Raw genomic sequence first — 22,558 nt, forward strand, 5'->3', positions numbered from 1 at the left:
AGGCCCCTTCCAAGCACACTCCATGACTGTGAGTTTTGCAGTGCAAGGGTTTGGGGCTTGTTACTTCAATTGCAAGAGGGATTTATCAATCATGTGAATTGCAGACCTACAGCAGGAAGGTTTGGGGCAGAGATGTGAAAGGAATTCCCTGTTCCCTGCTCTTCACCTGGCTCTCCCAGATGGTTTTGCTGACACATAAGGAAGCAGGAAGCCAGCCAGTGAAGTGGACAAATGAAACTGCTCCAGGTGCTAAGTGGAACAGAACATCACTGCAGCCAACAGCTGCCTGCAAAGAGACCTTCAAGATGAACTAAGGATTTCCTTCATCAGACTTGCAGAAAACAGGCTGAGGTGCTGTAAGGCTCCTGCAGCTCATCTACACCCAGCTGCTCACAGGCCTCTGGGCATGGCTGGCCTGAGCACTTGCAGGGCAGGCTGTCCCTGCCTGCAGGCAGCGCTCTCTGCTCTGGCATTCCCAGCGCAGTGCAGCCAGCTGTGCCCTCTCCCTGGGAGAGGTGGCAGGGAAGCCACCAGAGACCCTGCAAGCTGCAGAGCCTTGGGTTGGACAGCATGTGCCTGCAGCCCCACTGTGCTGGAGAGGGCAGCTGTGCCTCGCTGGAGCAAGGAGTGGAAGGACAGCACTCAGCCAGCCGGAGGGGAGAGGCTTGGGGCCCCCCGCTCACCGCAGCGCTGCGCTCAGAACCCAGGGCTGAGCCTGCAGGCTGCTGTCTCACCAGCAGCAAGACTTTGACCCCAAGCTCCTTGAACATCTAGGCAAGAAAATGGAGAAATCAATCCATCTGCTGCTCTCTGCAGCAGGCCAGGCCCCAGAAGAGCTGAGGCTCCCTGGGCTGTGCCTTACGTGTTGTTGATGATCTGGAAGCGCTCCCCCTTGCTGAAGGACAGGTCCTCCGTGGTCCTGGCCTCGTAGTCATACAGGGCCACAAAAACAGTAACACCACCTGGGGGAGGACAAAAACAGCAACACATGACACAGCTGCACTGGTGCACTGCAGGCCCTGCCCACGGAACAGCTCCTCCACTTGGGTGTGGAAGCAGCTAAGACTCCGGATCCCGTTTGGATCAACCATCGGCAGAGTCCTTAGGAGAAAGCCTGAGGCCAGCCTTGCACAGCACACAGCACAGCCAGGGATGCCCCAGCATTAGGTGAAGGACTAAGAGCTCTCACACACAGACAGGAGTCAGCAGCAGTCAGGGAAGCATGCTCCTGTGAAGGAAGGCAGATCCAGAAGGTCTGAAGGGCCTGCAGGCTGTGCTGGGAGCCACAGCAGCTCCTGCAGCTGAACCGGGCTGAGGAGTCCCCAGCCTTCTGAGGCTCCACCTCAAGGTCTGCTCAAGGAACTAACCCAGAAAGAAATGCATTCTGCTGGAGATGAAGACACTTCTCTGCTTTAGAGCTAAAGGTTTTCAATTCCATCAACCCCCCACAGCCCCTTGCTGAGGATGACCTCAGTGTACTGCTCCAGGTGACAAGCACTGAGACGAGTCCCGGGAGAAGCAGCTGCACTGCACCAACCAAACGGATGTGCTGCTCCATCCCACTGCTCCTGCAGGACAAAGGAAGAGCCCAGAAGCTGCAGGCCACTCAGTCTGGCCTCTGCCTGGCAGGGTCCTGGAGCAGATCCTCCTGAAGCCCTTGCTGAGGCCTATGGCAAATGAAGCAGAGGTGATTGGTGGTAACCAGCAGGGCTTCAGCAAGGGCAAACCCTGCCTGGTGAACATGATGGAGGCACAGCACCAGTGGACAAGGGAAGAGCAACTGATGGCATCTCCCTGGGCTTGTGCAAAGCACTGAGCCTGCCCCACCTGACAAACTGGAACAGCATGGACTGGAGGGGAGGCCACTGGCTGGGTAAGGAAGTGGCTGGATGGCTGCACTCAGAGTTGTGGTCAATGGCTCAGAGTCCCAATGCAGAGCAGTGGCAAGTGGTGTCCCTCAGGGGTCAGTGCTGGGAGCAGTGCTGTGGAACAGCTTTGTCAGGGCCATGGGCAGTGGCACTGAGGCTCCCTCAGCAAGGCTGAGAGGACACCAAGCTGTGTGCTCTGGCTGCACACTGGAGGGAAGGATCCATCCAGAGGGACCTGGACAGGCTGCACAGCTGGGACCAAGACAACTTGCAGCACTGCCTCCAGCTCTGGAACCCCCAGCACAAGAAGAACCTGGAGCTGCTGGTGAGGGTCCAGAGGAGGCCATGAAATGATCAGAGGCTGCAGAACCTCCCCTGTGGGGCTAGGCTGGGAGAGTTGGGGCTGTTCTGCCTGGAGAAGGCTCTGGAGAGACCTCAGAGCAGCCTTGCAGTACCTGAAGGAGCTCCAGGAGAGCTGGGGAGGGACTTGTGACAAGGACTGGGAGTGCCAGGGTGAGGAACAATGGCTTTGAGCTGGGAGAGAGGAGACTGAGACTGGGGATGAGGAAGAAATTGTTGAGAGTGAGGCTGGGGAGACTCTGGCACAGGCTGCCCAGGGAGGCTGTGGATGAGGCCTTGAGGAGGCTGTGCTGGTGGGAGGTGTCCCTGGGTGTCCATGGCATTAGGTGATCTTTAAGGTCACAGAATCTCAGAATGTGAGGGGCTGGAAGGGACCTCCAGAGCTCATCCAGTCCAACCTCCTGCCAGAGCAGCATCACCCAGGGCAGGGCACACAGGAACACATCCAGGTGGGCTTTGAGTATCTCCAGAGAGGGAGACTCCACAGCCCCCCTGGGCAGCCTGCTCCAGGGCTCTGTCACCTCACAGGGAAAAAATCCTTCCTCCTGTTCCCATGGCACTTCCTCTGCCTCAGCTTCCACTACTGCCCCTTGTGCTGGCATTGGGCATCCCCCAGCAGAGCCTGGCTCCAGCCTCTGGGCATCACCCTGCACAGCTTTAGCAACAGCAATGAGGTCACAAACATTAATGACAACCAGTTCCACTGCCTGCAGCAGCTCTGGGGCTCTGTGCTGGACTCTTCTCAAACAGTTCCCTGAGGTTCCCAGAGCTAGACAGAAGATTCCAGCTGTGGTCTCAGCAGGGCAGAGTAGAGAGGCAGGAGAACCTCTCTTGAGCTGCTGACCACAGCCCTTCTAATCCAGCCCAGGCTGCCCTTGGCCTTCTTGGCCAGCAGAGCACATTGCTGGCTCATGGTCAACCTCCCATCCACCAGGACCCCCAGGTCCTTATCCCCTTGACTGCTCTGCAGCAGCTCAGCCCCCAACCTCTCCTGCTCCCTGGGGTTGTTCTTTCCCAGCTGCCAGACTCTACCCCTGCCCTTGCTGAATTTCATTCCATTTCTCCCTGCCCAGCTCTCAGCCTGTCCAGGTCTGCCTGAATGGCAGCACAACCCTCCTGTCTCAGCCACTCCTCCCAGCTTGGTGCCAGCAGCAAACTTGCTGGCAGTGCTCTCTGTGCCCTCAGCCAGGTCATTGATGAATAGATTGAACAACTCTGGTCCCAGTCCTGACCCCTGAGGGACTCCACTAGACACAGGCCTCCAACTGGACCCTGTCCCTTTGACCACAACTCTCTGACTTCTTCCCTTCACTGCCTGATCATCCAGAGCACACTGCCTCAGCTTAGCTGCCAGGATGCAGTGGCAGACAGTGTCCAATGCTTTACTGAAATCACAATAACCACATCCACTGCTCTGCCCTCATCCATCCCCCTGCTGGTGTCCTCACCAAAGGCTGGCAGGTTGCTCAGACAGGACTTGCCCTTGGTCAAACCATGCTGACTGCTCCTAATGACCCTCCTGTCCTTTTATGCCTCAGGACAGTGCTGAGGATAAGTTGCTCCATCAGCTTGCCAGGGATGGAGTTGATGCTGAGCAGTCTATAGTCACCTGGGTCCTCCTTTCTTATCCTGTGTGAAGCCTGGAGTGGTATTTGCCCTCCTCTGGTCCCCAGGCAGCTCTCCTGTCTGCCATGACCTGGAGGCTGGTCTGGCAATGACCTCTGCCAGCTCCCTCAGCATCTCTGGGTGCATCCCATCAGGACCCATGGATTCATGGGTGCCCAGCTGGCTTCTATAAAGGCTTCACTGATCTCTAACCCAGTCCTCACCAACCATGGAAAGTTTCTCCTGCCCTTCTCTGGGGCCTTGGGCCCCTGGGGACAGCCTCCAGCAGCACAGATGGAGACAAGGAGACATGTAGCAACTCAGCCTTCCCTGTGCCCTCTGTCACCAAGGCACCACTCAGCACTGGGCCTGCACTGCCTCTGCTCTTAGCTCTTCTTGCAAGGGATCTGAAGAAGCCTTTTCTGTTGTCCTTGACCTCCCCTCACAAGGCTGAGTTCCAAGGAGGCCTTAGCCTTCCTAGTAGCTTCCCTCCATCCTCTGACAACTGTCTTAGACTCTCCCAAGTGCCAGCCCCTCCTTCCATCATCTGTGGCCCTCTTCTTCCACCTGAGTTTGCTCAGCAGCTCCCTACTCAACCATGCAGGTCTCCTGGCTCCCCTTCTCCATTTCCTACTCCTTAGGATGCTCTGATCCTGAGCTTGGAAGAAGAGGTCCTTGAATGTTAACCAACTGCCTTGGGCCCCTTTGCCTTCTGGTACCCTGTCCCTTGAGATTGCCCTTAGCAGCTGCCTGGAAAGGCCAAAGTTGGCCCTGCTGAAATCCAGCACTGTAATCCTGCTTGATCCTCTCTTCCTGCCACACAAGATCCTGACCTCCTCTATCCTGTGGTCACTGCAGCCAAAGCTGCCCTCAGCCTTCCCTGCTTCAACCACTTCCTCCCTGAAGGTATCAGGTCCAGGAATGCTCCTCTCCTAGTTGGCTCCCCCCCATCTGCATCAATAAATTCCCATCAGTGCCCTGGAGGAAGCTCCTGGCTGTGGAGGGCTGGCTGAGCAGGCTTCCCAGCAAACACCTCAGCAGCTCAAGTCCCCCTAGCAACCAGGGCCTCTGACTGTGAGCCTGCAAGGTCCCTTCCAAGCTAAACCACTCCATGAGCACAGGTCATGAGATGCTGAGTGGGGGCAGGGGCTGCTGTCCTGGCAGCAGGAAGGAGAGGGGGAGGAGAGCAGGCTGTGTGCCAGTGCAAGCCACACTGCAGAGCCACAGCTGGGGACCAGAACTGCAGGACAGTGCAAATAGAAAACTGCAGATCACAGCAGGGGAGGGGCTGGAAGGGACCTCCTGAGTGCCCTGGGTGCCAGAGCAGGGGCACCCAGGGCAGGGCACACAGAACACAGCCAGGGCTTTGATCCAGGCTCTGGCACCCTCCAGGTGAAGAAGTTTCTCTGTATGTTTAGGTGGGTTGGAAAGGTCCTCAAACCATCAGCTCAGAAACAGTTCAGGAGCTCTGGGATTGCTCTTCCCCAGTCCAATGGACACTCAGGAGGCCTAGTGACAGCCCAAGCAGTGACTTGCTAAAGAGTATAGCCAGCTCTAACACTCATCCCCATGGACCAAGAGAGATGGGGCACCACCAACAGAAACATGCTGCATGGCCAGCAGGGCCCTCTGCCACTGCTCCAGGGCTGTGTCCAGCTCTGCAGCCCTCAACACAGGAAGGACATGGTCCAGAGGAGGCCACAAAAAAGGTCAGGGGGCTGGAAAACCTCTGCCATGAGGCCAGGCTGAGGGAGCTGGGGGTCTTCAGCCTGGAGAAGAGAAGGCTCCTGGGAGACCTTAGAGCAGCCTGCCAGGACCTGAAGGGGCTGCAAGAAGGATGGAGAGACAAAGGCCTGCAGGGACAGGAGCAGGGGCAATGGCTTCAAAGTAGAGCAGAGCAGATTGAGATTGGATGTGAGGAACAAGTTCTGCACCAGGAGGCTGCTGGAACACTGCAGCAGGCTGCCCAGGGAGGTGGCTGAGGCTCCATCCCTGGAGATATTCCAGGTGAGGCTGGACAGGGCTCTGGGCAACCTGCTCCAGTGTCCTACAGAGAGGTTGGACTGGATGCCCTTTGGAGCTCCCTTCCAGGGCTAGCTGTGGAGCTCCCACTGTGACTGAAGCTGGGAATGCAATGAGCATGGCCTACAGCTGACACCCTGTGCTGACACACTGCTGCAGGAGCTCCCACCCACCTGAACCTTGCCATCTGCTGCACTCAGGCTGTGACTGCAGGATCCCAGCAGGCCTCAGCTGCAAATGAACTCAGTTCCTCTAGGAAAAATAGAAAGAAGTGTCCCCACAGGAGGAGAGAGCAAGTGGGGTGAGCTGTGAGCCATGAAGTGAGAATGAGGGGCAATGAGCATCCAGGCAGTGAGTCCCAGTTACACCCAGCACAGCTGGCCCAGTGCCTGCCTGCCTCCCACAGCACCACTCTGCCTGCTGGACAGACTGCTGCCCTCTGCATCCACAGACAGCAACCACAGGGTGGGGAAAGAAACCATCCCCAGAGAGATCCTCAGCAGGGGAAGAAAGCCAACACTCTCAAGGTGCAGCAGGGCCAGAGAGCCAGGGAGAGTCCAGGAGCAGAAGTGAGAAGGCAGCACTGCTGGATGAGCCAACACTCCTGGCACTCAGAGGGGTTGGGCAAGGCTCTCTTCCTCTCCTGTGAAACCAAGGGCCAGAGGACAGGACCCAGTGGGGCAGTGGCCCTCTGAAAGCTCACCTCCAGAGGAAGTTCATCACTTTACTCATTCACAAAACCAGTTTGGATTGATCCCAAAATTGGTGCTGGGTACTCTAATGGCCTCTGGGGCAACCTCTGCACTCTGGAAGCGTTCCTGGATGTGCTGCTGGCAGATGAGCTGCCAAGTGCTCTCCATCATTGTCCTCCAGTCCTGGCTCACAGGTGAGGTCCCAGCTGACTGAAACTGGCCAACGTGGTCCCCATCCACAGGAAGGGTCGGATGGAGGAACCTGGAAACTCCAGGCCTGGCAGCCTGACCTCAGTGCCAGGGAAAGTGATGGAGCAGATTATCCTGGGGGCAATAACTGCACCTGAAGGATGGCCAAGGGATCAGGCCCAGCCAGCATGGATTCAGGAAGGGCAGATCCTGCCTCTCCAACCTGATCTCCTTCCATGCCCAGGTGACTGCCTGGTGGGTGTGGGGCAGGCTGTGGATGTGGTCTGCCTGGACTTCAGCAAGGCCTTTGCCACCATCCCCCATAGCAAACTCCTGGCCAAGCTGTCAGCCCCTGGCTGGGACAGCAGCTCTCTGAGCTGGGTTAAGAACTGGCTGGAGGCTGAGCCCAGAGAGTGGTGGTGAATGGTGCCACAGCCAGCTGGCAGCCAGGCACCAGTGGTGTGCCCCAGGGATCAGTGCTGGGCCCTGTGCTCTTTAACATCTTCATTGATGATCTGGATGAGGGCATTGAGTCAGGCATCAGCAAGTTTGCAGATGACACCAAGCTGGGGGCAGATGTTGGTCAGTCAGAGGACAGAAGGGCTCTGCAGAGGGACCTGGACAGGCTGGACAGATGGGCAGAGGCCAACAGGATGGCATTCAACAAGTCCAAGTGCCAGGGGCTGCACTTTGGCCACAGCAACCCCAGGCAGAGCTACAGGCTGGGGGCAGAGTGGCTGAGAGCTCCCAAACAGAGAGGGACCTGGGGGTGCTGGTTGACAGCTGCCTGAACATGAGCCAGCAGTGTGCCCAGGAGGCCAAGAAGGCCAAGGGCATCCTGGCCTGCAGCAGAAAGAGTGTGGCCAGCAGGAGCAGGGAAGTCCTTGTGCCCTGTGCTCAGCACTGCTGAGGCCACACCTTGAGTCCTGTGTCCAGTTCTGGGCTCCTCAGTTTAAGAAGGACATTGAGAGACTTGAAGGTGTCCAGAGAAGGGCAACAAAGCTGGGGAGGGGTCTGGAGCACAGCCCTGTGAGGAGAGGCTGAGGGAGCTGGGGTTGCTTAGCCTGGAGAAGAGGAGGCTCAGGGGAGACCTCATTGCTCTCTCCAACCCCCTGAAGGGAGGTTGTAGCCAGGTGGGGGTTGGTCTCTTCTCCCAGGCAGCCAGCACCAGAACAAGAGGACACAGTCTCAAGCTGTGCCAGGGGAGGTTTAGGCTGGAGGTGAGGAGAAAGTTCTTCCCAGAGAGAGTTGTTAGCCATTGGGATGTGCTGCCCAGGGAGGTGGTGGAGTCCCCATCCCTGGAGGTGTTCCAGAGGGGATTGGATGTGGCACTTGGTGCCATGGTCTAGCCATGAGGTCTGTGGTGCCAGGTTGGACTCAATGATCTTTGAGGTCTCTTCCACCCTTGGTGATTCTGTGAGACTGTGACACAGCCAGGAGCAGTCAGTGCCTGTGCACCAGAGCCTCACCTGACAGCAAACAGCTGGCACTGCCCCCACAGCCTGCCCTACACTGACCCCACACTGATGAGGCTCTGGGCTCTGGCCCAGGACATGGAGAGCCTCAGCACCAGCAGCACAGGGACAGGCCAGAGATCCTGCCTGGCCTCTGCAGCCAGGGATTTGTGCTGCCTAGGGTAGAGCTTCATCCCTGGTGCCTGCTGCTGCCCAGGAGTGCCTGCTGCTGCCCAGGAGTGCCTGCTGCTGCCCAGGGGTGCCTGCTGCTGCCCAGGAGTGCCTGCTGCTGCTGCCCAGGAGTGCCTGCTGCTGCCCAGGAGTGCCTGCTGCTGCTGCCCAGGGGTGCCTGCTGCTGCCCAGGAGTGCCTGCTGCTGCTGCCCAGGGGTGCCTGCTGCTGCCCAGGAGTGCCTGCTGCTGCCCAGGGGTGCCTGCTGCTGCCCAGGAGTGCCTGCTGCTGCCCAGGGGTGCCTGCTGCTGCCCAGGGGTGCCTGCTGCTACTGCCCAGGGGTGCCTGCTGCTGCCCAGGGGTGCCTGCTGCTGCTGCCCAGGGGTGCCTGCTGCTGCCCAGGGGTGCCTGCTGCTGCTGCCCAGGAGTGCCTGCTGCTGCTGCCCAGGGGTGCCTGCTGCTGCCCAGGGGTGCCTGCTGCTGCTGCCCAGGGGTGCCTGCTGCTGCCCAGGGGTGCCTGCTGCTGCCCAGGGGTGCCTGCTGCTGCCCAGGAGTGCCTGCTGCTGCCCAGGGGTGCCTGCTGCTGCTGCCCAGGGGTGCCTGCTGCTGCCCAGGGGTGCCTGCTGCTGCTGCCCAGGGGTGCCTGCTGCTGCTGCTCAGGGGTGCCTGCTGCTGCCCAGGGGTGCCTGCTGCTGCTGCCCAGGGCTGCCTGCTGCTGCTGCCCAGGGCTGCCTGCTGCTGCTGCCCAGGAGTGCCTGCTGCTGCTGCCCAGGGGTGCCTGCTGCTGCTGCCCAGGGGTGCCTGCTGCTGCTGCCCAGGAGTGCCTGCTGCTGCCCAGGGGTGCCTGCTGCTGCCCAGGAGTGCCTGCTGCTGCCCAGGGGTGCCTGCTGCTGCTGCCCAGGGGTGCCTGCTGCTGCCCAGGAGTGCCTGCTGCTGCTGCCCAGGGGTGCCTGCTGCTGCTGCTCAGGGGTGCCTGCTGCTGCCCAGGGGTGCCTGCTGCTGCCCAGGGGTGCCTGCTGCTGCTGCCCAGGGCTGCCTGCTGCTGCTGCCCAGGAGTGCCTGCTGCTGCCCAGGGGTGCCTGCTGCTGCTGCCCAGGAGTGCCTGCTGCTGCCCAGGGGTGCCTGCTGCTGCTGCCCAGGGGTGCCTGCTGCTGCTGCCCAGGGGTGCCTGCTGCTGCCCAGGGCTGCCTGCTGCTGCTGCCCAGGGGTGCCTGCTGCTGCTGCCCAGGAGTGCCTGCTGCTGCTGCCCAGGAGTGCCTGCTGCTGCTGCCCAGGGCTGCCTGCTGCTGCTGCCCAGGGGTGCCTGCTGCTGCCCAGGAGTGCCTGCTGCTGCCCAGGGGTGCCTGCTGCTGCCCAGGGGTGCCTGCTGCTGCTGCCCAGGAGTGCCTGCTGCTGCTGCCCAGGAGTGCCTGCTGCTGCTGCCCAGGGGTGCCTGCTGCTGCTGCCCAGGAGTGCCTGCTGCTGCTGCCCAGGGGTGCCTGCTGCTGCCCAGGGGTGCCTGCTGCTGCCCAGGAGTGCCTGCTGCTGCTGCCCAGGAGTGCCTGCTGCTGCCCAGGAGTGCCTGCTGCTGCCCAGGGGTGCCTGCTGCTGCCCAGGGGTGCCTGCTGCTGCCCAGGGGTGCCTGCTGCTGCTGCCCAGGGGTGCCTGCTGCTGCCCAGGGGTGCCTGCTGCTGCTGCCCAGGGGTGCCTGCTGCTGCTGCCCAGGGGTGCCTGCTGCTGCCCAGGGGTGCCTGCTGCTGCTGCCCAGGGGTGCCTGCTGCTGCTGCCCAGGGGTGCCTGCTGCTGCCCAGGAGTGCCTGCTGCTGCCCAGGAGTGCCTGCTGCTGCTGCCCAGGGGTGCCTGCTGCTGCCCAGGAGTGCCTGCTGCTGCCCAGGGGTGCCTGCTGCTGCCCAGGGGTGCCTGCTGCTGCTGCCCAGGAGTGCCTGCTGCTGCTGCCCAGGGGTGCCTGCTGCTGCCCAGGGGTGCCTGCTGCTGCCCAGGAGTGCCTGCTGCTGCTGCCCAGGGGTGCCTGCTGCTGCCCAGGAGTGCCTGCTGCTGCCCAGGGGTGCCTGCTGCTGCCCAGGGGTGCCTGCTGCTGCTGCCCAGGAGTGCCTGCTGCTGCTGCCCAGGGGTGCCTGCTGCTGCCCAGGAGTGCCTGCTGCTGCCCAGGGGTGCCTGCTGCTGCTGCCCAGGGGTGCCTGCTGCTGCCCAGGAGTGCCTGCTGCTGCCCAGGAGTGCCTGCTGCTGCTGCCCAGGAGTGCCTGCTGCTGCCCAGGAGTGCCTGCTGCTGCTGCCCAGGGGTGCCTGCTGCTGCTGCCCAGGGGTGCCTGCTGCTGCCCAGGGGTGCCTGCTGCTGCTGCCCAGGGGTGCCTGCTGCTGCCCAGGGGTGCCTGCTGCTGCTGCCCAGGAGTGCCTGCTGCTGCCCAGGAGTGCCTGCTGCTGCCCAGGGGTGCCTGCTGCTGCTGCCCAGGAGTGCCTGCTGCTGCCCAGGGGTGCCTGCTGCTGCTGCCCAGGAGTGCCTGCTGCTGCTGCCCAGGAGTGCCTGCTGCTGCCCAGGGGTGCCTGCTGCTGCTGCCCAGGAGTGCCTGCTGCTGCTGCCCAGGAGTGCCTGCTGCTGCTGCCCAGGAGTGCCTGCTGCTGCCCAGGAGTGCCTGCTGCTGCCCAGGGGTGCCTGCTGCTGCTGCCCAGGAGTGCCTGCTGCTGCCCAGGGGTGCCTGCTGCTGCCCAGGGGTGCCTGCTGCTGCTGCCCAGGAGTGCCTGCTGCTGCCCAGGAGTGCCTGCTGCTGCTGCCCAGGAGTGCCTGCTGCTGCCCAGGGGTGCCTGCTGCTGCCCAGGAGTGCCTGCTGCTGCTGCACAGGGGTACCTGCTGCTGCTGCCCAGGGGTGCCTGCTGCTGCCCAGGGGTGCCTGCTGCTGCTGCCCAGGAGTGCCTGCTGCTGCTGCCCAGGAGTGCCTGCTGCTGCTGCCCAGGGGTGCCTGCTGCTGCCCAGGAGTGCCTGCTGCTGCTGCCCAGGAGTGCCTGCTGCTGCTGCCCAGGGGTGCCTGCTGCTGCTGCCCAGGGGTGCCTGCTGCTGCCCAGGGGTGCCTGCTGCTGCTGCCCAGGAGTGCCTGCTGCTGCTGCCCAGGGGTGCCTGCTGCTGCTGCCCAGGAGTGCCTGCTGCTGCCCAGGGGTGCCTGCTGCTGCTGCCCAGGAGTGCCTGCTGCTGCCCAGGAGTGCCTGCTGCTGCTGCCCAGGGGTGCCTGCTGCTGCTGCCCAGGAGTGCCTGCTGCTGCCCAGGAGTGCCTGCTGCTGCTGCCCAGGGGTGCCTGCTGCTGCTGCCCAGGAGTGCCTGCTGCTGCCCAGGAGTGCCTGCTGCTGCTGCCCAGGGGTGCCTGCTGCTGCTGCCCAGGGGTGCCTGCTGCTGCCCAGGGGTGCCTGCTGCTGCTGCCCAGGAGTGCCTGCTGCTGCCCAGGAGTGCCTGCTGCTGCTGCCCAGGGGTGCCTGCTGCTGCTGCCCAGGAGTGCCTGCTGCTGCCCAGGAGTGCCTGCTGCTGCTGCCCAGGGGTGCCTGCTGCTGCTGCCCAGGAGTGCCTGCTGCTGCCCAGGAGTGCCTGCTGCTGCTGCCCAGGGGTGCCTGCTGCTGCTGCCCAGGGGTGCCTGCTGCTGCCCAGGGGTGCCTGCTGCTGCTGCCCAGGAGTGCCTGCTGCTGCCCAGGAGTGCCTGCTGCTGCTGCCCAGGGGTGCCTGCTGCTGCTGCCCAGGGGTGCCTGCTGCTGCCCAGGAGTGCCTGCTGCTGCCCAGGAGTGCCTGCTGCTGCTGCCCAGGGGTGCCTGCTGCTGCTGCCCAGGGGTGCCTGCTGCTGCCCAGGAGTGCCTGCTGCTGCTGCCCAGGAGTGCCTGCTGCTGCCCAGGGGTGCCTGCTGCTGCCCAGGGGTGCCTGCTGCTGCCCAGGGGTGCCTGCTGCTGCTGCCCAGGGGTGCCTGCTGCTGCTGCCCAGGAGTGCCTGCTGCTGCTGCCCAGGGGTGCCTGCTGCTGCCCAGGGGTGCCTGCTGCTGCTGCCCAGGAGTGCCTGCTGCTGCCCAGGAGTGCCTGCTGCTGCCCAGGAGTGCCTGCTGCTGCTGCCCAGGGGTGCCTGCTGCTGCTGCCCAGGAGTGCCTGCTGCTGCTGCCCAGGAGTGCCTGCTGCTGCCCAGGGGTGCCTGCTGCTGCCCAGGAGTGCCTGCTGCTGCTGCCCAGGAGTGCCTGCTGCTGCCCAGGGGTGCCTGCTGCTGCTGCCCAGGAGTGCCTGCTGCTGCTGCCCAGGAGTGCCTGCTGCTGCTGCCCAGGAGTGCCTGCTGCTGCCCAGGAGTGCCTGCTGCTGCTGCCCAGGGGTGCCTGCTGCTGCTGCCCAGGAGTGCCTGCTGCTGCTGCCCAGGAGTGCCTGCTGCTGCCCAGGAGTGCCTGCTGCTGCCCAGGAGTGCCTGCTGCTGCTGCCCAGGGGTGCCTGCTGCTGCTGCCCAGGAGTGCCTGCTGCTGCCCAGGGGTGCCTGCTGCTGCTGCCCAGGAGTGCCTGCTGCTGCTGCCCAGGAGTGCCTGCTGCTGCTGCCCAGGGGTGCCTGCTGCTGCTGCCCAGGAGTGCCTGCTGCTGCTGCCCAGGAGTGCCTGCTGCTGCTGCCCAGGAGTGCCTGCTGCTGCCCAGGAGTGCCTGCTGCTGCTGCCCAGGAGTGCCTGCTGCTGCCCAGGAGTGCCTGCTGCTGCTGCCCAGGAGTGCCTGCTGCTGCCCAGGAGTGCCTGCTGCTGCCCAGGGGTGCCTGCTGCTGCTGCCCAGGAGTGCCTGCTGCTGCTGCCCAGGAGTGCCTGCTGCTGCCCAGGGGTGCCTGCTGCTGCTGCCCAGGAGTGCCTGCTGCTGCTGCCCAGGAGTGCCTGCTGCTGCTGCCCAGGAGTGCCTGCTGCTGCCCAGGAGTGCCTGCTGCTGCCCAGGGGTGCCTGCTGCTGCTGCCCAGGAGTGCCTGCTGCTGCTGCCCAGGAGTGCCTGCTGCTGCCCAGGGGTGCCTGCTGCTGCTGCCCAGGAGTGCCTGCTGCTGCCCAGGGGTGCCTGCTGCTGCTGCCCAGGGGTGCCTGCTGCTGCCCAGGGGTGCCTGCTGCTGCTGCCCAGGAGTGCCTGCTGCTGCTGCCCAGGAGTGCCTGCTGCTGCTGCCCAGGGGTGCCTGCTGCTGCTGCCCAGGAGTGCCTGCTGCTGCTGCCCAGGGGTGCCTGCTGCTGCTGCCCAGGGGTGCCTGCTGCTGCTGCCCAGGAGTGCCTGCTGCTGCTGCCCAGGGGTGCCTGCTGCTGCTGCCCAGGAGTGCCTGCTGCTGCCCAGGAGTGCCTGCTGCTGCCCAGGAGTGCCTGCTGCTGCTGCCCAGGGGTGCCTGCTGCTGCCCAGGGGTGCCTGCTGCTGCCCAGGGGTGCCTGCTGCTGCTGCCCAGGGGTGCCTGCTGCTGCCCAGGAGTGCCTGCTGCTGCCCAGGGGTGCCTGCTGCTGCTGCCCAGGAGTGCCTGCTGCTGCTGCCCAGGGGTGCCTGCTGCTGCCCAGGGGTGCCTGCTGCTGCTGCCCAGGAGTGCCTGCTGCTGCCCAGGGGTGCCTGCTGCTGCTGCCCAGGAGTGCCTGCTGCTGCTGCCCAGGGGTGCCTGCTGCTGCCCAGGGGTGCCTGCTGCTGCTGCCCAGGAGTGCCTGCTGCTGCTGCCCAGGGGTGCCTGCTGCTGCCCAGGGGTGCCTGCTGCTGCTGCCCAGGGGTGCCTGCTGCTGCCCAGGAGTGCCTGCTGCTGCTGCCCAGGAGTGCCTGCTGCTGCCCAGGGGTGCCTGCTGCTGCTGCCCAGGAGTGCCTGCTGCTGCCCAGGGGTGCCTGCTGCTGCTGCCCAGGGGTGCCTGCTGCTGCCCAGGGGTGCCTGCTGCTGCTGCCCAGGGGTGCCTGCTGCTGCTGCCCAGGAGTGCCTGCTGCTGCTGCCCAGGAGTGCCTGCTGCTGCTGCCCAGGGGTGCCTGCTGCTGCCCAGGGATGCCTGCTGCTGCTGCCCAGGGGTGCCTGCTGCTGCCCAGGAGTGCCTGCTGCTGCTGCCCAGGAGTGCCTGCTGCTGCTGCCCAGGAGTGCCTGCTGCTGCTGCCCAGGGGTGCCTGCTGCTGCCCAGGGGTGCCTGCTGCTGCTGCCCAGGAGTGCCTGCTGCTGCCCAGGAGTGCCTGCTGCTGCCCAGGAGTGCCTGCTGCTGCTGCCCAGGAGTGCCTGCTGCTGCCCAGGGGTGCCTGCTGCTGCTGCCCAGGAGTGCCTGCTGCTGCTGCCCAGGAGTGCCTGCTGCTGCCCAGGGGTGCCTGCTGCTGCCCAGGGGTGCCTGCTGCTGCTGCCCAGGGGTGCCTGCTGCTGCTGCCCAGGAGTGCCTGCTGCTGCCCAGGGGTGCCTGCTGCTGCCCAGGAGTGCCTGCTGCTGCTGCCCAGGGGTGCCTGCTGCTGCTGCCCAGGAGTGCCTGCTGCTGCTGCCCAGGGGTGCCTGCTGCTGCCCAGGGGTGCCTGCTGCTGCTGCCCAGGGGTGCCTGCTGCTGCCCAGGAGTGCCTGCTGCTGCCCAGGGGTGCCTGCTGCTGCTGCCCAGGAGTGCCTGCTGCTGCCCAGGAGTGCCTGCTGCTGCTGCCCAGGGGTGCCTGCTGCTGCCCAGGGGTGCCTGCTGCTGCTGCCCAGGAGTGCCTGCTGCTGCCCAGGAGTGCCTGCTGCTGCTGCCCAGGGGTGCCTGCTGCTGCTGCCCAGGAGTGCCTGCTGCTGCCCAGGGGTGCCTGCTGCTGCTGCCCAGGGGTGCCTGCTGCTGCCCAGGGGTGCCTGCTGCTGCTGCCCAGGGGTGCCTGCTGCTGCCCAGGAGTGCCTGCTGCTGCTGCCCAGGGGTGCCTGCTGCTGCCCAGGGGTGCCTGCTGCTGCTGCCCAGGGGTGCCTGCTGCTGCTGCCCAGGAGTGCCTGCTGCTGCCCAGGAGTGCCTGCTGCTGCTGCCCAGGGGTGCCTGCTGCTGCTGCCCAGGGGTGCCTGCTGCTGCTGCCCAGGGGTGCCTGCTGCTGCCCAGGGGTGCCTGCTGCTGCTGCCCAGGGGTGCCTGCTGCTGCCCAGGAGTGCCTGCTGCTGCCCAGGAGTGCCTGCTGCTGCTGCCCAGGGGTGCCTGCTGCTGCTGCCCAGGGGTGCCTGCTGCTGCTGCCCAGGAGTGCCTGCTGCTGCCCAGGGGTGCCTGCTGCTGCTGCCCAGGGGTGCCTGCTGCTGCCCAGGGGTGCCTGCTGCTGCTGCCCAGGAGTGCCTGCTGCTGCTGCCCAGGAGTGCCTGCTGCTGCCCAGGGGTGCCTGCTGCTGCTGCCCAGGAGTGCCTGCTGCTGCTGCCCAGGAGTGCCTGCTGCTGCCCAGGGGTGCCTGCTGCTGCTGCCCAGGGGTGCCTGCTGCTGCTGCCCAGGAGTGCCTGCTGCTGCCCAGGGGTGCCTGCTGCTGCCCAGGAGTGCCTGCTGCTGCTGCCCAGGGGTGCCTGCTGCTGCTGCCCAGGAGTGCCTGCTGCTGCTGCCCAGGGGTGCCTGCTGCTGCCCAGGAGTGCCTGCTGCTGCCCAGGAGTGCCTGCTGCTGCTGCCCAGGAGTGCCTGCTGCTGCCCAGGGGTGCCTGCTGCTGCTGCCCAGGAGTGCCTGCTGCTGCTGCCCAGGAGTGCCTGCTGCTGCCCAGGGGTGCCTGCTGCTGCCCAGGGGTGCCTGCTGCTGCTGCCCAGGGGTGCCTGCTGCTGCTGCCCAGGAGTGCCTGCTGCTGCCCAGGAGTGCCTGCTGCTGCCCAGGAGTGCCTGCTGCTGCTGCCCAGGAGTGCCTGCTGCTGCCCAGGGGTGCCTGCTGCTGCTGCCCAGGAGTGCCTGCTGCTGCTGCCCAGGGGTGCCTGCTGCTGCCCAGGGGTGCCTGCTGCTGCCCAGGAGTGCCTGCTGCTGCTGCCCAGGAGTGCCTGCTGCTGCCCAGGGGTGCCTGCTGCTGCTGCCCAGGGGTGCCTGCTGCTGCCCAGGGGTGCCTGCTGCTGCTGCCCAGGGGTGCCTGCTGCTGCTGCCCAGGAGTGCCTGCTGCTGCCCAGGGGTGCCTGCTGCTGCCCAGGAGTGCCTGCTGCTGCTGCCCAGGGGTGCCTGCTGCTGCCCAGGAGTGCCTGCTGCTGCTGCCCAGGGGTGCCTGCTGCTGCTGCCCAGGGGTGCCTGCTGCTGCTGCCCAGGAGTGCCTGCTGCTGCCCAGGGGTGCCTGCTGCTGCCCAGGAGTGCCTGCTGCTGCTGCCCAGGGGTGCCTGCTGCTGCCCAGGAGTGCCTGCTGCTGCTGCCCAGGGGTGCCTGCTGCTGCTGCCCAGGAGTGCCTGCTGCTGCTGCCCAGGGATGCCTGCTGCTGCTGCCCAGGGGTGCCTGCTGCTGCCCAGGAGTGCCTGCTGCTGCTGCCCAGGGATGCCTGCTGCTGCTGCCCAGGAGTGCCTGCTGCTGCTGCCCAGGGGTGCCTGCTGCTGCTGCCCAGGAGTGCCTGCTGCTGCTGCCCAGGGGTGCCTGCTGCTGCTGCCCAGGAGTGCCTGCTGCTGCTGCCCAGGAATGCCTGCTGCTGCCCAGGGGTGCCTGCTGCTGCTGCCCAGGAGTGCCTGCTGCTGCTGCCCAGGAGTGCCTGCTGCTGCTGCCCAGGGGTGCCTGCTGCTGCCCAGGAGTGCCTGCTGCTGCTGCCCAGGGGTGCCTGCTGCTGCTGCCCAGGGGTGCCTGCTGCTGCTGCCCAGGAGTGCCTGCTGCTGCCCAGGGGTGCCTGCTGCTGCCCAGGAGTGCCTGCTGCTGCTGCCCAGGGGTGCCTGCTGCTGCTGCCCAGGGGTGCCTGCACACACAGCTGTGCTTCCCAAGGGAACAGAGCAGTCAGTGAGATGCTGTTGTGTTACTCTCAGCCCATGGAGCTGAAGCCCTGCAGCTGCCTGCCTAATCCTGCCCCTGCCATGGGTGGGGAGGAGGAAACACAACCAAAGGCTCCAGGGCCCAGACCAAGGACAAGGAGGCCTCACTGCCCAGCCCTGCTCACAGCTAGAGCACAGCCTTAAGGCTTGGGGGAAGCAAAGCAGCTTGAAGAGCCCCCAGCAATCCCCAGCTGCTCAGTGGGGCAGTGAGCAGTGCACCTCCCCCAGCTGCCCCTGCTCATGCCCAGCTCTGTGCCCACAGTGCCACACAGCATGGGGCTGTGCTGCCCTGAGCTTGTCTCTGCTGCCCCTTCCCCCTGAGGGCCAGAGCTCCTTACAGCCCTGCCCTGCTGCCCTGGGGCAGCCATGGCACACTGCTCCCAGGCCTCTCCTGCCAGCAGGGATCCCCTCTGCAGGTGCTGCTCTTTGGAGTGGAGGGGGAAGGAGCAGGCTTGCTGCAGACCAGGCTGGGACACCGATGGGCTGCTGTGGTGGCTGCACTGCTGCCCCAGCCAGGCCATGTGGGGAGGAGGGGCAAGGGCCCTGGAGGAGGCAGGGCTCCCAGCAGGGCATGGAGTGAGCCAGCAGGGAGCAGCCCCCACACAAAGCTCCCCAGCTGAAGGGTGTCTGCCCAGGTGTGGAGCATGGGGAACAGGCCAGGAGGCTGGAGCCTCTGGTCCAGCAGCACACTACACTGTCACTGCCCTGATGCAACAGGGGGGAGTGCTGTGGAGGACAACTGCAGGCTCTCCAGAAGGGCCAGGAGGAGAGGAGCCTGTGTGCCAGGGAGGGCCTGGGCTGCCAGGAGCATGGTGACTGTGGGTCAGAGCCAGGGGAAAGGCCAAGTCCAGAGGGGGCTCTGCTAGAGCACCCAGCCAGGACAGGGAGGTAGATGAAGTGCTTCAGAGGTGCCTTGGGCAGGGCTCAGAACCACCAGCCCCTGTCCTTGTGAGGGGCTTCAGCCTACCAGAGACCTGCTGGGGTTGCCACACAGCAGGCAGGAAGCATCCCAGGGGGTCTTGGAGTGCATGGGAGAGAACTTCCTAACACAGCTGGAAAGGAGCCAGTGGGGAGGGCAGAACCCCCACCCACTGCTGGGTGCAGCAGGGAAGCTCCTGGCCAGGGAGAAGGAGCAGGCTCAGCTGCTGAGCCCTGCTTTGCCTCAGTGTCTCTCAGTGACCCCAGCTGCTCCAGGAGGAGTCAGGCCTGGAAGTGGGAGATGGGTGAGGAATGAAGGCAGGAACCCTGCTGCTGTGCAGCAACCAGACCCCAGGCATGCAGGGTCTCAGCAGTCCTCCCAGAAGTCCTTTGTTGCTGTGGTGTGGAATTCCCAGCATGAGAGCTCTGAGTGTCCTGAGCAGCAGAAGTCCTGGGAGCCCCTCACAGACAGCAGCCAGCAGCAGCCCTGAGCACCTCCCAGCAGCAGCCCTGAGCACCCTCCCTGCAGCAGCCCTGAGCACCTCCCCAGCAGCCCTGAGCACCCTCCCTGCAGCAGCCCTGAGCACCTCCCCAGCAGCCCTGAGCACCTCCCAGCAGCAGCCCTGAGCACCTCCCCAGCAGCCCTGAGCATCTCCCCAGCAGCAGCCCTGAGCACCTCCCAGCAGCAGCCCTGAGCACCTCCCAGCAGCAGCCCTGAGCACCTCCCCAACAGCAGCCCTGAGCACCTCCCCAGCAGCAGCCCTCAGCATCTCCCCAGCAGCAGCCCTGAGCACCTCCCCAACAGCAGCCCTGAGCACCTCCCAGCAGCAGCCCTGAGCACCTCCCCAGCAGCAGCCCTGAGCACCTCCCCAGCAGCAGCCCTCAGCATCTCCCCAGCAGCAGCCCTGAGCACCTCCCAGCAGCAGCCCTGAGCATCTCCCCAGCAGCAGCCCTGAGCACCCTCCCAGCAGCAGCCCTGAGCACCCTCCCAGCAGCAGCCCTGAGCACCTCCCCAGCAGCAGCCCTGAGCACCTCCCCAGCAGCAGCCCTGAGCACCCTCCCAGCAGCAGCCCTGAGCACCCTCCCAGCAGCAGCCCTGAGCACCTCCCCAGCAGCAGCCCTGAGCACCTCCCCAGCAGCAGCCCTGAGCACCTCCCCAGCAGCAGCCCTGAGCACCTCCCAGCAGCAGCCCTGAGCACCTCCCCAGCAGCAGCCCTCAGCACCTCCCAGCAGCAGCCCTGAGCACCTCCCAGCAGCAGCCCTGAGCACCCTCCCAGCAGCAGCCCTGAGCATCTCCCCAGCAGCAGCCCTCAGCACCTCCCAGCAGCAGCCCTGAGCACCTCCCAGCAGCAGCCCTGAGCATCTCCCAGCAGCAGCCCTGAGCACCTCCCAGCAGCAGCCCTGAGCACCCTCCCAGCAGCAGCCCTGAGCATCTCCCCAGCAGCAGCCCTGAGCACCTCCCAGCAGCAGCCCTCAGCACCTCCCAGCAGCAGCCCTGAGCACCTCCCAGCAGCAGCCCTGAGCACCTCCCCAGCAGCAGCCCTGAGCACCCCCAGCAGCAGCCCTGAGCACCCTCCCAGCAGCAGCCCTGAGCACCCTCCCAGCAGCAGCCCTGAGCATCTCCCCAGCAGCAGCCCTGAGCACCTCCCAGCAGCAGCCCTGAGCATCTCCCCAGCAGCAGCCCTGAGCACCCTCCCAGCAGCAGCCCTGAGCACCCTCCCAGCAGCAGCCCTGAGCACCCTCCCAGCAGCAGCCCTGAGCACCTCCCAGCAGCAGCCCTGAGCACCCCCAGCAGCAGCCCTGAGCACCCTCCCAGCAGCAGCCCTGAGCACCCCCAGCAGCAGCCCTGAGCACCCTCCCAGCAGCAGCCCTGAGCACCTCCCAGCAGCAGCCCTGAGCACCCTCCCAGCAGCAGCCCTGAGCACCTCCCAGCAGCAGCCCTGAGCACCCTCCCAGCAGCAGCCCTGAGCACCCTCCCAGCAGCAGCCCTGAGCATCTCCCCAGCAGCAGCCCTGAGCACCCTCCCAGCAGCAGCCCTGAGCACCCTCCCAGCAGCAGCCCTGAGCACCTCCCAGCAGCAGCCCTGAGCATCTCCCCAGCAGCAGCCCTGAGCACCTCCCAGCAGCAGCCCTGAGCACCTCCCAGCAGCAGCCCTGAGCATCTCCCAGCAGCAGCCCTGAGCACCTCCCAGCAGCAGCCCTGAGCATCTCCCCAGCAGCAGCCCTGAGCACCCTCCCAGCAGCAGCCCTGAGCACCTCCCAGCAGCAGCCCTGAGCACCCTCCCAGCAGCAGCCCTGAGCACCTCCCAGCAGCAGCCCTGAGCACCTCCCCAGCAGCAGCCCTGAGCACCCTCCCAGCAGCAGCCCTCAGCACCTCCCAGCAGCAGCCCTGAGCACCCTCCCAGCAGCAGCCCTGAGCACCCTCCCAGCAGCAGCCCTCAGCACCTCCCAGCAGCAGCCCTGAGCATCTCCCAGCAGCAGCCCTGAGCACCTCCCAGCAGCAGCCCTGAGCACCTCCCAGCAGCAGCCCTGAGCATCTCCCAGCAGCAGCCCTGAGCACCTCCCAGCAGCAGCCCTGAGCACCTCCCTGCAGCAGCCCTGAGCACCTCCCTGCAGCAGCTCTGAGCACCCTCCCAGCAGCAGCCCTGAGCACCCTCCCAGCAGCAGCCCTGAGCACCTCCCAGCAGCAGCCCTGAGCACCTCCCTGCAGCAGCCCTGAGCACCTCCCCAGCAGCAACCCTGAGCACCTCCCCAGCAGCAGCCCTGAGCATCTCCCAGCAGCAGCCCTGAGCATCTCCCAGCAGCAGCCCTGAGCACCTCCCAGCAGCAGCCCTGAGCATCTCCCCAGCAGCAGCCCTGAGCACCCCCAGCAGCAGCCCTGAGCATCTCCCCAGCAGCAGCCCTGAGCATCTCCCCAGCAGCAGCCCTGAGCATCTCCCCAGCAGCAGCCCTGAGCACCCTCCCAGCAGCAGCCCTGAGCACCCTCCCAGCAGCAGCCCTGAGCACCTCCCAGCAGCAGCCCTGAGCATCTCCCCAGCAGCAGCCCTGAGCACCTCCCAGCAGCAGCCCTGAGCACCTCCCAGCAGCAGCCCTGAGCATCTCCCAGCAGCAGCCCTGAGCACCTCCCAGCAGCAGCCCTGAGCATCTCCCCAGCAGCAGCCCTGAGCACCCTCCCAGCAGCAGCCCTGAGCACCTCCCAGCAGCAGCCCTGAGCACCCTCCCAGCAGCAGCCCTGAGCACCTCCCAGCAGCAGCCCTGAGCACCTCCCCAGCAGCAGCCCTCAGCACCTCCCAGCAGCAGCCCTGAGCACCCTCCCAGCAGCAGCCCTGAGCACCCTCCCAGCAGCAGCCCTCAGCACCTCCCAGCAGCAGCCCTGAGCACCTCCCAGCAGCAGCCCTGAGCACCCTCCCAGCAGCAGCCCTGAGCATCTCCCCAGCAGCAGCCCTGAGCATCTCCCAGCAGCAGCCCTGAGCACCTCCCAGCAGCAGCCCTGAGCATCTCCCCAGCAGCAGCCCTGAGCACCCTCCCAGCAGCAGCCCTGAGCACCTCCCAGCAGCAGCCCTGAGCACCCTCCCAGCAGCAGCCCTGAGCACCTCCCAGCAGCAGCCCTGAGCACCTCCCCAGCAGCAGCCCTCAGCACCTCCCAGCAGCAGCCCTGAGCACCCTCCCAGCAGCAGCCCTGAGCACCCTCCCAGCAGCAGCCCTCAGCACCTCCCAGCAGCAGCCCTGAGCATCTCCCAGCAGCAGCCCTGAGCACCTCCCAGCAGCAGCCCTGAGCACCTCCCAGCAGCAGCCCTGAGCATCTCCCAGCAGCAGCCCTGAGCACCTCCCAGCAGCAGCCCTGAGCACCTCCCTGCAGCAGCCCTGAGCACCTCCCTGCAGCAGCTCTGAGCACCCTCCCAGCAGCAGCCCTGAGCACCCTCCCAGCAGCAGCCCTGAGCACCTCCCAGCAGCAGCCCTGAGCACCTCCCTGCAGCAGCCCTGAGCACCTCCCCAGCAGCAACCCTGAGCACCTCCCCAGCAGCAGCCCTGAGCATCTCCCAGCAGCAGCCCTGAGCATCTCCCAGCAGCAGCCCTGAGCACCTCCCAGCAGCAGCCCTGAGCATCTCCCCAGCAGCAGCCCTGAGCACCCCCAGCAGCAGCCCTGAGCATCTCCCCAGCAGCAGCCCTGAGCATCTCCCCAGCAGCAGCCCTGAGCATCTCCCCAGCAGCAGCCCTGAGCACCCTCCCAGCAGCAGCCCTGAGCACCCTCCCAGCAGCAGCCCTGAGCACCTCCCAGCAGCAGCCCTGAGCATCTCCCCAGCAGCAGCCCTGAGCACCTCCCAGCAGCAGCCCTGAGCACCTCCCAGCAGCAGCCCTGAGCATCTCCCAGCAGCAGCCCTGAGCACCTCCCAGCAGCAGCCCTGAGCATCTCCCCAGCAGCAGCCC

At 65.6% G+C, this 22,558-nt stretch overlaps 1 protein-coding gene across 1 annotated transcript in view; it reads right to left on the reverse strand.

Annotated features, from left to right (window-relative positions):
- YES1 (YES proto-oncogene 1, Src family tyrosine kinase) overlaps nt 1–22,558 on the reverse strand; it is an 81,321-nt gene that overhangs the window by 13,518 nt on the left and 45,245 nt on the right. Inside the window, exon 3 of the mRNA XM_068165488.1 lies at nt 863–962. Within this exon, the coding sequence (XP_068021589.1) occupies nt 863–962 (100 nt within the window). The remainder of the gene's footprint in view (nt 1–862; nt 963–22,558) is intronic.

The sequence above is a fragment of the Melanerpes formicivorus genome, unplaced genomic scaffold (assembly GCF_026170545.1).
Source record: "Melanerpes formicivorus ecotype bairdi unplaced genomic scaffold, bMelFor1.0.p_v2 SCAF_89, whole genome shotgun sequence".
Classification (NCBI taxonomy): Eukaryota; Metazoa; Chordata; class Aves; order Piciformes; family Picidae; genus Melanerpes; species Melanerpes formicivorus.